Source organism: Dermacentor variabilis, chromosome 4 (genome assembly GCF_050947875.1).
Source record: "Dermacentor variabilis isolate Ectoservices chromosome 4, ASM5094787v1, whole genome shotgun sequence".
Lineage (NCBI taxonomy): Eukaryota > Metazoa > Arthropoda > Arachnida > Ixodida > Ixodidae > Dermacentor > Dermacentor variabilis.
In genome coordinates this window covers 186,075,602-186,090,925 of record NC_134571.1, presented here as the reverse complement: position 1 = coordinate 186,090,925, position 15,324 = coordinate 186,075,602, and the positions used below count along the sequence as shown (strand labels likewise).

The window sequence follows — 15,324 nt, the reverse complement described above, 5'->3', positions numbered from 1 at the left end:
TTGCAGCGCAGTCTCGTAGGTGCTTGCCGGTGCAGCACCTACCGTCCCCCGTTTCCCGTACACTGAGAGCGGATATGTCCGATCCCGTTGCATTGGTAGCAGCGGGGTGGGCCGCCACGCCGACCTGTAGGGCACTCGCGGGCCATGTGACCGACGCCTCCGCAGCGATGGCAGTTGAATTCTCTTTGGTCACGCGGCTGGTACCTTTGGTGCTGTGACGGCGTTGAGAGATGTGGCGTCCTTGTGGCGAATGCGGCCAATCCGTGCAATTGGTCTCGGTGGTAGGAGGGCTGTATCGCCGCGGGGTGCAACGGCCAGGGGGATGCCGCCGGCGGATACTGGAACGGCGCGGCAGCCGCTGTGATCAACCCTCCGGGTTGTGTTCCCGGCACGCCGGCCACGTTTATAGTCGATTGGAAGGCCAAGTCTCTCGCGACTTGGTCAGTCGGGGGTGGTGGTGGCTTGTACTGCATGCGCCTCCAGAAACGCTCCATGAGACCGTCAGCGGCCTTCGCCAACTCCGCGAGACTGCTGAACTGTCTTCCCTCCACCAGATCCTGGAGTTGCGGGTGCATCTGCCGCAGCACGCGGTCAACCTTTTCCGACTCGGGCACTTCGCCGCCAATCCGGTCGTAGTAGGCCGCGATGGTATAAATAAATTCCTTTAAATTTTCTTGGGGATGTTGCGTCCGGTGCTCCAGCTCTTGTTTCAAGCGGCGCTTCGCGTCAATGGAGGAGAATTCCGCAATAAACGCCGCAGTGAACTCCTCCCACGACGCAAACGAGTTCACGAATCGCCACCACAACTTCGCGCTACCTTCCAGCGCAGCAGGCACAATGTGCGTAAGCCTCTTGTCAGCTGCGACACCGCTGACCAAACAAAACGTTTCAAGCCGGTCCAAAAATTCCTTGGGGGACTGATGGTCGTTGAACCCCTTAAACCTTGGAGGCTGACCTGGCTGACCTCCTGTGGAGCGCGGAGCGCAGTCGCTCACCGGTTGAACCGCCGCCGCCGTTGTCGTAGAACCCATAGGCACTGCCTCGGCCGCCATCAGTCTTTGTCTGACAGCTGCCGCGATTTGCTCGCGTTCCATGGTAGATCCGCTCGTCTGCCCCAGCAGATGCTGTACCAATTGTTCGGGAACGTCCACTGTCTCCATGTTCACGTAGATCCCGGACGAGCCCCCACTTGTCACGATCGACGACACGCCACACGTGGTCCCGAACTACCGCTTTATTTCCCGGCACGCCAACCTTCCGCACCACACAACCACACTCCGAGTTCTCCCTTTTTTCCACTCTCCTCCCGCACGCTCGCGCCGCTGTCCTCCCCGCACTCACGCCACCTGTTCGTCGCTCAGTCAACTACCGTCGATCCCGCGCCTGGCCTCCGAGAACCGCGGCTCCTCATCATGGGTCTTGGGCTGGCTTGCCGCGGGTCTTGCGCGTCACAGTACATAAAGCACGGCTTCAAGAAGCTATGTGGGGCCACGTCGTGAAGAGTGGACACTATCTCATTAAAGGGAAACACTAAAGGGAAACAATAAATTAGTTTATATACTGTTTCAAAGTACTGTTAGAAAACTCAATTTCCTTGAACATTAGAGTAACAAGTTGACTACTAGGAGAGAAAATGAAAGTCAAACTTGCTCTTCAAAATTTTGTGGTGAAACTCCAGTAATGATATGTCATTGTCACAAATTTCAAATTTTTGTGTTTGGGCCATTGTAGTGCAGTAAACGTGCTTGAAGTTTCCCCAGTTCAGTTTTTGACGCCTTTAGAACACAATGCTGTCCATCTTTACAGATCAAAATAATATAGGCCCTAGCAGGCACTGCTAAAATCCACAAAGTGACCCGTCTTTCATGGAAAGAGCGGCCTTTTTGACTTTGTGGAAGTGCAATGTCCTCGTCAAGCTACAAACATTATTTCTGACCATTCGGTGTGCCCTGAACATGTTTCGGATGGCTTCCTGCAGGGCTGCCCAGAGGCAGGCAGAGCAGCCAGCAGGCGCTCTCACCTTTCTCCTGGCAGGTAAGGCAGGCCTGGAGGGCAATGGCTGCCTCGACTCGCACGGGAAGTTCCGAGTCGTGCAGGAGGCAGTGGGTGAGCAGCTCGACGGCACGCAGCAGGTTGGCCTCGGTGCGGAAGGGCATCTCGCAGAAGTAGTGCAGCACCCAGCAGGCACGCGCCCGCAGGAAACCCTCGGGGCTGCCAAACTCCGGGTAGACGTGCGCCACCAACATCGCCTCCATTTGGTCCTTCGCACAGGGAGACAGAAGAAAAAGAGCTCAGCACCTTTCTTGAAGGGGTTAAAAAAAAGCAGCATCGTAACAGCATATTTTAACTGTCCATTTTGCCGTTTTCTTTCGTACAGAAAATGACCACTACGAAACTTCAGTCAAATAGTCTCAAAATATGGCAGTAAATCAGTTCTGCAGAAGTACAGATGGAATTACGGTTAAACCTCGATATAATGAACTTTATTATAACGAAATTCTTGATATGACGAAGTGTTGAACTTTTCTTGATCCCTTGTCCATAGAACACCATGTTTTTAGATATAACAAAGTGCGTTTGTATGTAATTTCAATATAATAAAATTCCACTGCCACTGCAAAGGAATGCCGAGACAATAAAAAGAAATTTCCGTAGATGCAGATGGTCAAATGATTGAATTACAAGTGGCTGCTTGCAAACGCACCTCCCAAATCGCGCGCCACGTGAGAAGCGCAACCACTAAAGTGGAGCCGCATCATATTCCGAATAAAGCCCAAGTGCGATCAAATCCTATCACGCCCTGCACGAGTGCAACTGAAAGTGTGCGGGGGTGAGACAAGAAGCCATGCGTGAGGGGGCAGAGTGGCGGTAAGTTGGCGTTTGTTTCGGTCATGGCTGCGCATGGCTGTAAGCACGGCTGAACGCGTACGCAGCTGCACACCCTGCTTTTGAGGTAATCAGCCGCTTGTGCAAAGAGTGGGCGTGCCAAGAGGGTGTGGCACTTTGTTCTCGTGCATTTAGTATTGGAGGTTGCATAATCTCGAGTTTCGATGACCTGTTGGAGCGAGAGGCAGACGAAGCATTCACTCCCCGCTGCCGGCACTTTTCCCGATAGTGTCGTCCCAGTGGGGGCGACTGTCAGCGGTGGGGGCAGAGTGCATGTGAAAGCGTGGCTGGCTTCGCCTAATTCGTACCGCCAAGAAGATATCGTCAACGTACATGGCATGAAACCACATCATTCGTCGCTATTAGATGGCAATAAGTTTTGCATACCTCATAATTTTCATTACATATTTTTCTTAGTAGATACAAGCATGTCTTTACAAACTTTATTAAATTGTGTCCCACAATCTTAATTCTGGCAATCTGTATCTTTTTCTAATTGAAATTTGCTTTTTTCGATTGTTCAATAGTTGGGAAAATTTTGAGGCCCCTTTCCGTGTAAGAATCGACCAATGTACTTATTTGCATAAAAGGTTGAACTTCAATTGAACATTATTTCCATATAACGAAGCAAACTGCCGATATTACTGGCTTCGTTATATCAAGGTTTAACTGCATAAACAAAGTGTTATATTGAGGTTCTATATACATGGAGTTCTATGGACAAGTAATAAAAGGTTAATTACTTCGTTATATTGTGTGGGGATGCGTGACTCTCACGCCTCCCCTGAGATCTAGTTTTCCCGCATGGCTCGTCTCCTGCAGGGAGGCTTCGCCCGCCGCGTGGCCTGGCTTCCGCGGCGGTTGCAGTGGTGCAAGCGCGGTGTGAGAGATGGCGCGAGCGTCGCGCCGCTGCGGGGTTACTCGGGCGTCGGGAGACAAGGCGCTCGGGCTGTGGGGTTCGAGACAGCAAGCGGGACGGTCGTGCCGCACGTGCAGCGACCCTCTTGCCCGGCGGGTCGGCGCACGGTGGGGACGTCTCCCGCGTGCGCGCCGACCCATGCTTCTGCGAGACCGCCTCGCGTGGCCGCCCTCGAACGCGCCACGATTCGCGTGACCATACACGCGAACGACCAGGCCTTGGGATCCAGCATGGGGCGAACATATTCGCTCGCTTCCAGTCGCGGTGAGTCAGACTTCTAGATTTGTCGCGCGCCCATCGGCATGTTTTGTGGATAGCAACTCGGCTAGCAGGCATTGATCTATGAAAGGTGCAATAAATGCCCTTGTGACTGTTTGCACTACTGTGGTGTCGTTCCTTTGTCCTAAGAGCACGGGCGTGAGAGACTCCCACAATTGAGAACTTCATTATAATGAAATTCATTATATCAAGGTTTAACTGTATTTTATTTTAATGAATTCTTGCATTTACTTTTGAACACACTGGTAGTATGGCAACCCTTGAGCATTCACAGCTACTGACACTTTCAACCGCAACCTGTTCTTCATGGCCCCTTTGCATATCTTGCTTCTAACGTTTAACCTAGCTGCATCAAAGAGATCACTGACATTTAGGTTTGCTTGACACTAGACAATGCGTCCCACTGAAATTATATGATGCATCAACAGAGCAGTGCCAAAACAACCTACTCGATCTGTTAACCCCTCAACTCTTTCCGTACTGCACCCATTGGCCATCGTTAGCCCGCTAACAATAGTTTCAAACGCTGCTTTCGAGACCTTTCGCAATGCTCACGGACACACTCCGCTATTGCATATGAAGCAGAACTATATTTTTGTTTTTTAAGTAGTTCAATTTTTTTTCCCCCCGGTGGTAATTTTTTAATGCGCCCCGAAGTTTCCCAAGGGTCAAAGTAGAAAGCAAAAATGGCCGCATCCAGGTGCGGTGCGCCTGCTTTGAAAGATCACAGATCTTGCGATTCCGTCACGTCCGCAGCTGATTTTATCGATGGATCGAGCAGCAGCGAGTCTCAGGATGCTGCCTATTCGTCGGACTTTGATTCTGAGAGTGACGACAACGCAAACCAGCCCGGAACATCGGCAGCTGCAGCCTGGCACGCCCAAGTGTAGTGCTTGCAGTAAAATTTTTGTGACTTTGTGACTTGTGAATTTTTGTGAAAAAGTGACTTTATTTTGGGGGAGATAGTGGCTATTAGATGGCAATAAGTTTTGCATACCTCATAACTTTTATTACACATTTTTCTTAGTAGATACAAGCATGTCTTTACAAACTTTATTAAATTGTGTCCCACAATCTTAATTCTGGCAATCTGTATCTTTTTTTATGACATACCGCATTTACTCTCATAATGAAAGCACTTTTTTTCCTGTAAGGTAAGCGCTAATTTGGGGGGTGCATTCATTATGCAAGGTAAAATTATGAGCGATTTCTTTTTTCACGGTCACCTCTATAAAAGTCAGTTTCGCCCACAATACGAACCATTGATTGTGATAGCAAATGTGTAGACAGCTACACGAAGTACGGATAGTAGTTCTATCGGTTGTATAAACTTGCAAACATTCGTTTCAACGCAAACTGAGCGACAAGAACACAGCACGCACCAAGCCACCATTTGAGGCGCCATCAACTCAGCCCCCGACACAGATCACTTTGAAGATCACGGCCGCACAATGCGTAGTTGCTGCCGGAATAAAACACCATGCTCCTCCACCCCTAACCCTGGCACCTTGCGCGATGGAAGACTGTGTGTTTCCTTCCCACTTTCTTCTCTTGTACACAGGATATGGTGGAAGTGCGTGCATGAGTCAGCCTTCGATTACCTTACATAAGGAAGAAATCAAATGCCTTTAACAGTTGCCTCTCACATAGACCGGCATGTGTACCCAAATGACACATGGTGCTACCATTCCAGAGCATGCGCAGATGTATTCTTTGTCTATTTTTTCACGTCAGTGCATCCTTCAGTTGATAGTAGGCATCCGTGTTGTCCACTTCTCTTGTGTCCCTGTCTGCACGCCTTACCCCTTCTTTGCATTATGAATCCTTACCAACTAGCTCAGCTTCCTGTTCTAAACCAATAGTAGTGTGCATAGCAAATTTCTTTTGCTGTTGCTTGATTCGTGACTGCAGCGCCAGCAATGTTGCTGATGAATGAATTAAAAAAGCCAGAAATGTGAGCTTTCAAATGGTGCTAAAATGGCGCCGGCAGAGTGCATAGTTATCGAGTTGTGCACAATGAAAACGGGGAGTGATTTGTCCCCAATGTAGAGGGCAACGGTTGCGTATTCTCATCTTTAGGACACGATAAAAGAAGAACTATGCGGCATATTGTAACCAAATTTTAGGAGATAGATGCAAAAACGCATCAGGAATGCGGAAATTAAAAATTGAAAATGCAAATTTTGGGCCCATTTTCGGTCTGCGGCATTTGTCTTCACTACTATCCTAATACGGCACGTTTCCACTAAGGGTGGGCGAATATCTTAGCTGTGTTACAAGCATCGGTGTATGAACAGGGTACACTTCTAACGTACCAGTGGAAATGTGGCTACTATCGTTACTACTCGCGATTTGTTGCATGTCCACAAGTGCAGGCGAGAAGAATCGAAAGGTGCCTTTTCTGTTGTTGTTGTTGACCACAACCATTATAAAGCCCACAAATAATAAAGCCAAGGTAAGTTTGGTTGTAACTTTTTTTTTGTGGAAGTCCGGAAAGCGATGAAAATAATGAAATGGGGCATGTGCTTATGAATGTTTGGTGCATGCAGACCACTTGGTATGTCTTGAAGAGTCGTTCGTGTAGCATTCGACAGCATTCGACAGATGGTAAGCGCGACCATCATTAGCTAGACTTGGCACACGACATATCGCTGCAGCAAGTTTGGGGTGCAATCATTACACCGGAAAGAAAAAAATTGAATTTCGGCAACAAAATTCAGGGGTGCGATCATTACGCAAGTGCGTTATGCTAGTAAATACGGTAGTTTGAGTTACAACAACTGACGCCCTCTAATGATCATCCCAATTTAATTAATTACACATAAGTTCGCCAAGATTTTCACATCTGCATGTTCACAAAGGCCCATTCTGTGCAATAAATCTATTGGTTTACTTTTTAAATGCCTAGGTGAGCATAGAAATATTTTTAAAACTTTCCCATGCATATTGTCTTACTAACGACTTTTGCAAAAGAACCATGGTAAATTTTTTATCAGGTGCAGTTAAAAATGGACAACATTATTGCACTCATAAATGTTTCAGGATTTAAGTGCAAAAGACAGAATGATTTTGTGTTCATTTGTTGTGAAGTGGTACTGGGATGGCTGAAAGCAACTGCACAAAAAATGAGAGCTGATAAAACAGAGCTGAAAGTTTCATTTGTTGTAAACATATAAATATTTACTTTGAGCACCTAAAACCCACCTGGGATGCAGTGCTCTGTCTGTGAGCACACATTTTCTTTACATTTTTACCTAGTTTTCTCCTTTCTTGCAGCAGTTTAGTGCACCTTAGTTGTCTTTTTTATCATCGTGCATCCATCCGTCGTGCAGAGGTAGATGACAGCGCATTCAAAATGTACACTCTTGCCTCTTGTTGCGCAACCTCTTTATTAGTGAGAGGTGCTGCTGAAATCTGCAGTTAAATATTTGACGCGACAACTTCTGCTCCGCCGACGTCGCATTGTCGTCACGACCACATGCGGACGCACCGTCACCATCACTCGCGGTCACACTTTCACCATCGCTTGCGGACATGCCTTCACCATAGCTCGCAGACGCGCCGTGACCATCGCTCGCAGACGTGCCATCACCATAGCCCACGATCGTGCCAGCAGCAACGCGCGCGGTTGCGCTCTCCCGATCACCCACGTGCACTGGTCATGCCTCAACAACAAGCTCGGCAACATCCACTTCTACGAGTGTTCTCCCCCTTTTCCACACCTTTCGTGGTCTTCCATATATGTGGGCCGTTCGAAACTTGATTCCTTTGGGGCTCATCATAGAAAACATGAGTAAGCTGCCACAATCGTCAATCACGTTGATCGATACGCGCAGCTCGCTGCTGCGCAAATGCGCACAAGAAATGTTTGTCAGCAATTTAAATCTCCATGTCCCCCCGTCACTACTGCGCCCCATTGCAATGCGGCATTTGCCCTTTTCTTTTGGGTTGCATTTGCTGGTTTATTTTTCGGTGGAGAAATATGTCGCTTTGGCTATCTTTAGCTCTGATCTCTCCTCTTTACGATGATACCAAGATGGCGGCGCTGCATCAATGGATAGCCAGGCGATCAACGGTGCGACGGGGCCTTCCGGAGCCAAATTTTTTTGCAATTTTCGATGACAGCATTCCAGGAAAGTGCTGTTCTCTCAATTTTTATAGCTTATTTTGCTATAACATTTCACCACGTGGTAAATAAAGGTCCGTGGACCACGAAAAAAGGTAAATCAGAAAATCGAAAAATTTGACAATTTGACCACTTCTATTGCTGCATCCCCCATTAAAACCGCGAGGCACCTCACTAATATACCGTATTTACACAACTGTAAGTCGACCCCTTTTTTTAAGTTTGAAAGTCTGAAGTTGAGGGGTCGACTTACAAACAAAACCAAAACATGGCCCCGCCAAAAAAAAGCGATACCAACGGGAGCTACAACGTAGTTACAATTTTATGTTTGCTCTATGGCCCTACCCGTATCTTTTCGCTATCCCACGTGTTTGTTCGCTTTTCGGAAGGGTTTTTCAACATTTTTGAGAGTCTTACGGTGCATGCAACACTCATGAGGGGGGGGGGGGTGTCAATAGTTGATGGAAGCGCCGCTGTTCACATTTGCGGCGGCGCTTGCGGGGAGTATCGGTAGTTCATGGAAGAGCAGACACCGCTCGCGGGTTTCTCTTTCTCTGTTTAAAGGCATTGGTATTGGTATGACCAATCTTTTGACGCGTTCCACTTGACTGCCGGCTACGTACTACTTCTATGCTACGGGTGGTGCGAGAGTGGTGCGAAGCGAAATTTTCACCCTGTGACGGCAAGTGAGAAATTTCCCACATGCCGAAGTTTGGACGCTTTCCGGAGCTGTAGGCTAAGCTTGCAGCTTACGTCGCTGAAATGCGCGATCGGTCCCTGCCATTGAAGTGCGACGTGGTCATGAAACAAGCCCAGAACTTCGCCTTAATTTTAATGTTCTGCTCCGCCGTGAGTACGAGTGGCTGGCGGCAGAAGACTGTGAAATTACGCCAACCGGACCTGTCGAAAGAGCCTCCCTGACGGCTGCGTGTGGTTGGGTGCATTTGGCGTGGGCTGCTGTTCTGCAAGATGTCCTGGTGCGGTCGTTTGCCAAATTTGAAATTTCGCTGGACCACAACGCGCTGTGGGACCGCAGCAACGATGACGATGGCAGCACTAGTAAAGACGAGTAGTCCAGTGACCATGTCAGCTACTAATAAATTTTCGTTCTCGAATGCGCCCTCAGGTATGCTCTCTTACTTTTCTTTTTTTTCGGTCGAGCGATACGGGGGAGTCGACTTGTATTTGAGTCGACTTACAATCGTGTAAATACGGTAAGTGGGAGATATGTGACAAATTAAATAGCGAAAAAAAATTTCTACCGCTGCCATGTCTGCGGCATCAACTACATTGTTAAAGAATCGGACGACATAGCATTGGAAACTTGGGTCAGTGCTTCACATTGTTCATACGCAAAAGGAGTGCAGGGTCTGGCTCAATGCAAGCACAGCCACTCGCAATGCTGCTTGAAAAGCGAAAATGTCCCATTGCCTAAGCAACCCATATGCACGAGATAAAGGGTACATAATATAAACAATAGCCCACAGAAGAAACAGGCCTAATTGCAGAGGCTTGGCTTGGTCCACCACAGAGCTTACGCAGCCACTGGTCTATGCCATGCCGTATTCGATAAATTTCGTTGTGCTGAGGAACATAGCTTGAGGACTCAATTTCATTTTCAAAAGCCCGAGCAACTCTTTCGTCATAGGGTGCGTGTAAATTTTTCATATTTTGCTGAAATGTAGCAGGATGTAGCATTGTACGCGTCTCGACGCAGTTCGGCGCAATTGGCGCAGTGGTGGCATCACTGCAAACAGGTCAGATGACACTAGTTTCAATCACGGGAGCCCTTTTTTAATTATTTTTCAGACCACGAAAATTGAGCTAAGGTTAAGGTTTGAGGGTTCTAGGAAGCAAGCAAGCATGGTGTGCAAAAAGCTCACCTACCTTGTACATGCGGCGCTTGAGCAGGAGGGTGGCCACGGTGCCAACCAGATGGAGGGCACCGTCTTTCTGCCGGGGCGAGCAGGCCGGGCTGGTGAGCAGGGACACGACGAAGGCCATGGCCCGTTGCAGCACACCCTTGCGCTTCTTGCACACTGTGTGCACCAGGCTTTGGGCGGCGGTCACAGGCGACAGGAAGTCCTCGAAGACGTCTGCTCAAGCAGAACGGAAGAGAATGGGTCACACAATGCACAACTCTGGCACCCACAGTCCAAACAAGTGTGACAGACGGGTGAAGGTTTGCCTTACAGCATCCAATGGAATTCAAAGAAGGCTACAATGGGCGGTGTAAGTGAAATTAGGTTCCCTACAAATGTAAAATAAAAGTTAAGGGACTGAACTGTTGCAGGAAGAGAAGACTCAACGGCCGTCACCACATCTAATGCCTGCAATGAGGCCTTACATATATATATATATATATATATATATATATATATATATATATATATATATATATATATATATATATATATATATATTTCCATGACCGTAAGGATACTAGTGTGTGGCTACGTGCAATACACTGGGCAGTTTCGCAGCTGTCTGCAAAGGCACCAGGGAAAAGCATAGCAAAAGGCTTCCGAACTTTTGCTTTGCTCGTGACAGAAGCCTCACATAAACCAACACACCTTCACTGTAATTGTCCTTGTAGACCAGGCTAAAAGCTACCGTAGTTTTGCACATATAACCCGCCACGACGTAAATTCACAACCCCAATTACAACAGCCCGGAAAGAAAAAAAGATATCTCCGCATATAATCTGCAGTAGTAACTGCATACAACACTGCTCAAATCTTTGCCAAAACAGTCTCCATTCGCGAATGCATGGCTCGTCTACGTCGTATCTTCAGCCAGCGGCTCTGTTCCCCCATTCTTCGGCGATACAGTAAACCCTCGTTAACTCGAAGTTGTAAAATCCGGGAAAAATTTCGAGATAAGCAGAGTTTCGAGTTAAGCAAAATGCCGAAAATTTCAGTGACCGGGTCACTGAAAGCCAGTGACAACCAGCACTGCTAACAAACGCTCCACAGCACGAGGGGCGCTTTTGCAATAAACGCAAATTCCCAGGAAAAACAATTTTATTGCTTTGGAAAGAACTGGGTGATGCTTGCCTGCTTGGCGTTGGCATTCGGCGCGAGAAAAGCGTCCTCGAGCTGCTGAACGCACCGCATGAGCCGTTGTTCGCCGCCGCTGCATTCAACTTTGTTGCGGAGCAAACGTAGCAAGTTCCTTGTTTCTGCAGTTGTCGGCACTTCTCTAGGTGGTTCTTCGTCAGCGTGCTCACCGTCGTTCACTGCCATTTCAACAATGTCGGCGTCCGACAACATTCCGGTAACGGGCATGTCCGACTCGTAGAGCGCGTACTCCTCAAAAGTGATTTCGCCGTCCTCGGCATCGCTGGCGCAGCCGGCAGCTTTGCGGACTTCGTCGCAAAGTTCATCGCAATCACTGAACTCGTCAGTGTCTGGCTCGAGCGATTTCTCGGCGCGCGAAAATCCTGCGTGCGCGAAACAATTGGCAATCGTCAATGGACGTACTTGTCGCCAGGCTTCAGCGATCAGGTGGACTGCACCCAGCAGATCTATTTCGTACTTCTTACCACTGTCGTAAGAGCACAAAATGCGGTGCAGGAGACTCTTTCTGTAAAACTTGCGAGCCACCTCAATGACTCCTTGGTCCATAGGCTGGAGCACGGACGTCATATTAGCAGGCAGGAACTCCAGCGTGACCGCCTCCAAGTTGTTGATTTTTCCGTGGCCGGGTCAGTTGTCCACAACGAACAACACTTTCCGGCCGTCCCTTGCCATTTTGCGGTCAAGAGCACGTACATACTCTTCAAAGAGCGCTGCAGTCATCCAGGCCGTTTTATTGGCGCGGTAAGTTGCATCTCTCGGGAGCCGTGCATTTCGGAAGCACCTTGGATTGAGCGACTTACCGATAACAAGCAGCGGCAGTTTTTCATCGCCGGTGGAGTTGGCTCCGAAAAGTATCGTCACTCGGTCTTTGCGCTGCTTAGCGCCTGAGCACGCTTCTCCCTTCGGCGTGTATGTGTGGCTAGGCAGCATCTTATAGAACAGTGCTGCTTCGTCGAGGTTGAAAATGTCCTTGTCCGCGTAAGCCTTTTGCAGCTCAGCGAGGCGGTGGTTGCGCCAGGTGTCTGCAGCCCCTTCATCAACAGTGCCGCTTTCGCCGTGGATAGGCTTCGAGGCTACGTTATTTCTTTTTTTAAATCGTTCAAACCAGCCATTGCTGCAACTGAAGTCTGTGTGGCCCATCTGCAACGCCAGAGCGTCTGCCTTCTCCATCATCATTTGGGCTGTCACGGGAAGGTTGGCTGCCCTGACATTCCGGAGCCACAGCATGAGTGCTGCTTCGACGTCCGGGAATTTCGAGGCCCGAATCCGCTTCCGCTCGCTGGAAAAACTTTGCTCGAAGCCATCGAAGACCTTCTGCCGATTTTTTAAAACTGTCGATAGCGTCGACAAGGGGATGCCGAATTCTTTGGCGATGCTCGTTTTGGATCTTCCCGCTTTCTCCACTTCCTTGATTAACGCGACTTTTTTCTCCAGAGTCAGAGACTTACACTGCTTGGGGCGGGACATCGTCGTCGTCCGTTGACCACACACCACACACACAACAACAAAAAAATCGCAGTCAACGCGTCGTGCGCACAGCGCAACGAAACAAAGAACAGAGTCGCACATGCACAATAACGTTCGCACGTGCGAAATGCGGTGGCGCGACTACGCGATAAAACCCATGAGCCCCCGTGCGCAAGCGGCGCACACCACGTGACTGCTTCCAAGGTTACTTGACGTGGTTGACGGAAAACGGCTGCATCCGCGGGAATTTTGTATTCGCCCTTAGATCGTGACCGCGTTCGGCACTTTAGTAGGAACCAAGCGCTCGCTCGGAGCCTTTATCACCTTTTGGTAACGGCCTTTGCCTTCAGCCGTCCCGGTCGAAATTTCGAGATATCCGTATTACGTCCGAAAAATGCTTCGAGATAAACGGGTGCGAATACATAACGCCTATGGGTGGGGAAGGCGCGGCGTGGAAACTTTCGACTTAACCGATATTTCGAGATATGCGAGTTCGTGTTAACGAGGGTTTACTGTACTGACAAAGCTGGATTCACACACCGGACGTTATCATGGATGAATCAAGTCACATGATATCCAACATGAATCGGATTACTTAGCAGATAGCACTCCCATGACAGTGGATGACAGTACGGACTAAGAAACCCTCACATCAGCAACGGCGACGAAGCAAAGGCGACTGAGTTAGAAATCCCAAAGGTAATTTCACTCACGGCTGCATCACAAAGCACTTCGCGCAGAGTGAGGCAAGCACTGTGGGAAAGGGTGATGTATGAGTTTACCAGCGCCGCCTGCGCTATTTTCTAACTACTAATTGCAAAATAGCAAACCCTAAAGCAGAGAATGGGCAACCGTGAAAGAGGGGAGAAGGGCACTTCAACACGCAGGGGTGGGGAGGAGGTGGGGTTCCCTAGGAGATATAACAAAACTTTGGCAAAAAACCTCACCATTAAGGTGCGCTGCCGTGAAGCCACACTTCATGGCGAAATTCGCATGTCATCCACACCCCCTATCTACTGTCAAATATTTGGAAATTTATGTAAGGGTTATACAGGCACAAATACGGTATACAGTTGCCGACTGATTTTTCGGACTCCAAAAATTCGAACATGCTCGATTATTCGGTCTGCTTCACGGCACCCCCCATTCTCTCCATAGACCATAATGTATAACAACTGCCGAAAGTTCGGACACCTTGCAACCTCTCGTCTGATTTTTCGTACACTCTTTGAGCCAACTCGATCGAGAGCACCATGCACTGACTGACTGACTGGTGCATGGTTCGACTTGCTGAACGCCATTTTTGTTTTGAATGGAGCCTACTTGCTGCCCAACGAAGTGGCGCTACTGCAAATCCCCGCTCATCATCATCGTTTCTGCCTGGTTCGATAGAGTGGCTCTACAACAGTTCCGGTTTCAGCTTAGCCATGTCAAGACAATCCAGCAGCTGATTTGTTTTTCTTCGTGCACGACGCTGCGAGTAGGCCCCGTTTTTCGTTTGTGCGACTGGTGTCGGCATGACGACGTGATGTTTGCTTTGTGTGCTGTGTCGAGGTTGCGGTGATCCAACGCGGCATATTGAAACACCGCGTCAAGTGTCTAATGGCGCCGACAGTGCCGATGTAGACTGCGCTGGGGAATGCCGGAAAGCGGGTGCCAGGAGGCCTAGGATTTGTCGCCTTCCGATGTGCTCCCTACTGATGCCGAAAATGTTCTGCTGAGACCTGCGAAGTGGTTGCATTGCGATTCCGGACGCCGTCACATTTGACAGTTTCACAGGTGCTGACACTGCTGTACTGACATGCGCAGATCTCGATGATGGCGAGATCATTCGACAGGTTTCTGGTGCACTGCCGGACGATGACTCCGAGTCAGGAAATGACGCACCACGTGCTACACTGCCGTCGCATGCGGAGCGTGTACAAGCAGTGACTGTACTTTCAGCCGCCAATAGTGACCGTATGATGCTTTCCGAGATTCAGGCTTATCTGATTGCGCGTAAACGGAACAGCGTGCACCGGCGCATTCACAATTTCTTCAAGCCTACTGCCAAGCCCGAATAAGTGCGTGGAAATAAAGGATTTCTTCTTTTTTCTTTTTTTTCTCAATCTGCTTTTTCGGACACCTGTTTATTCGGACCTTTCCGCAGTCCCCGTGAGGTCCGAATAAACGGTCGGCGACTGTATAAAGGACATATCAGAGATCTATTTTTTGCAGCAATAGACTGCACACACGTTCCCTTGCTATGAAAATGCTATAAACTAATTGCAACTTGAATACAGTGCAATGACACGTGGACAAATAACATCTACAAATGTGGATGTCTATTCCCACGTCAGCTTGCTGCAAGAAAATGTCTTCAGCATCGTAAGTGCATTGCACACACCAAGTGATTTTTAACCGTGTAATGCCCAACGTATTGTATATGCTACACTGAATTCGATGCCTCAAATTACTGACTTATGCACAGCTAACCTAATGGAAAGTTCGAAGTTGTGTTTTGGATAAGCCATCATAAAGTTCCAGCCAGGGGTAGTTTAACAAATCAATTATTTATTACATAAATA

At 48.6% G+C, this 15,324-nt stretch overlaps 1 protein-coding gene across 1 annotated transcript in view; it reads right to left on the bottom strand.

The window, feature by feature from the left end:
* Positions 1-15,324, bottom strand: part of msk (importin-7 msk) — a 110,216-nt gene that overhangs the window by 68,295 nt on the left and 26,597 nt on the right. Inside the window, exons 8-9 of the mRNA XM_075690722.1 lie at positions 10,098-10,306; positions 2,021-2,261 (exon numbers count right to left, since the gene is read on the bottom strand). Of these exons, the coding sequence (XP_075546837.1) occupies positions 2,021-2,261; positions 10,098-10,306 (450 nt within the window). The remainder of the gene's footprint in view (positions 1-2,020; positions 2,262-10,097; positions 10,307-15,324) is intronic.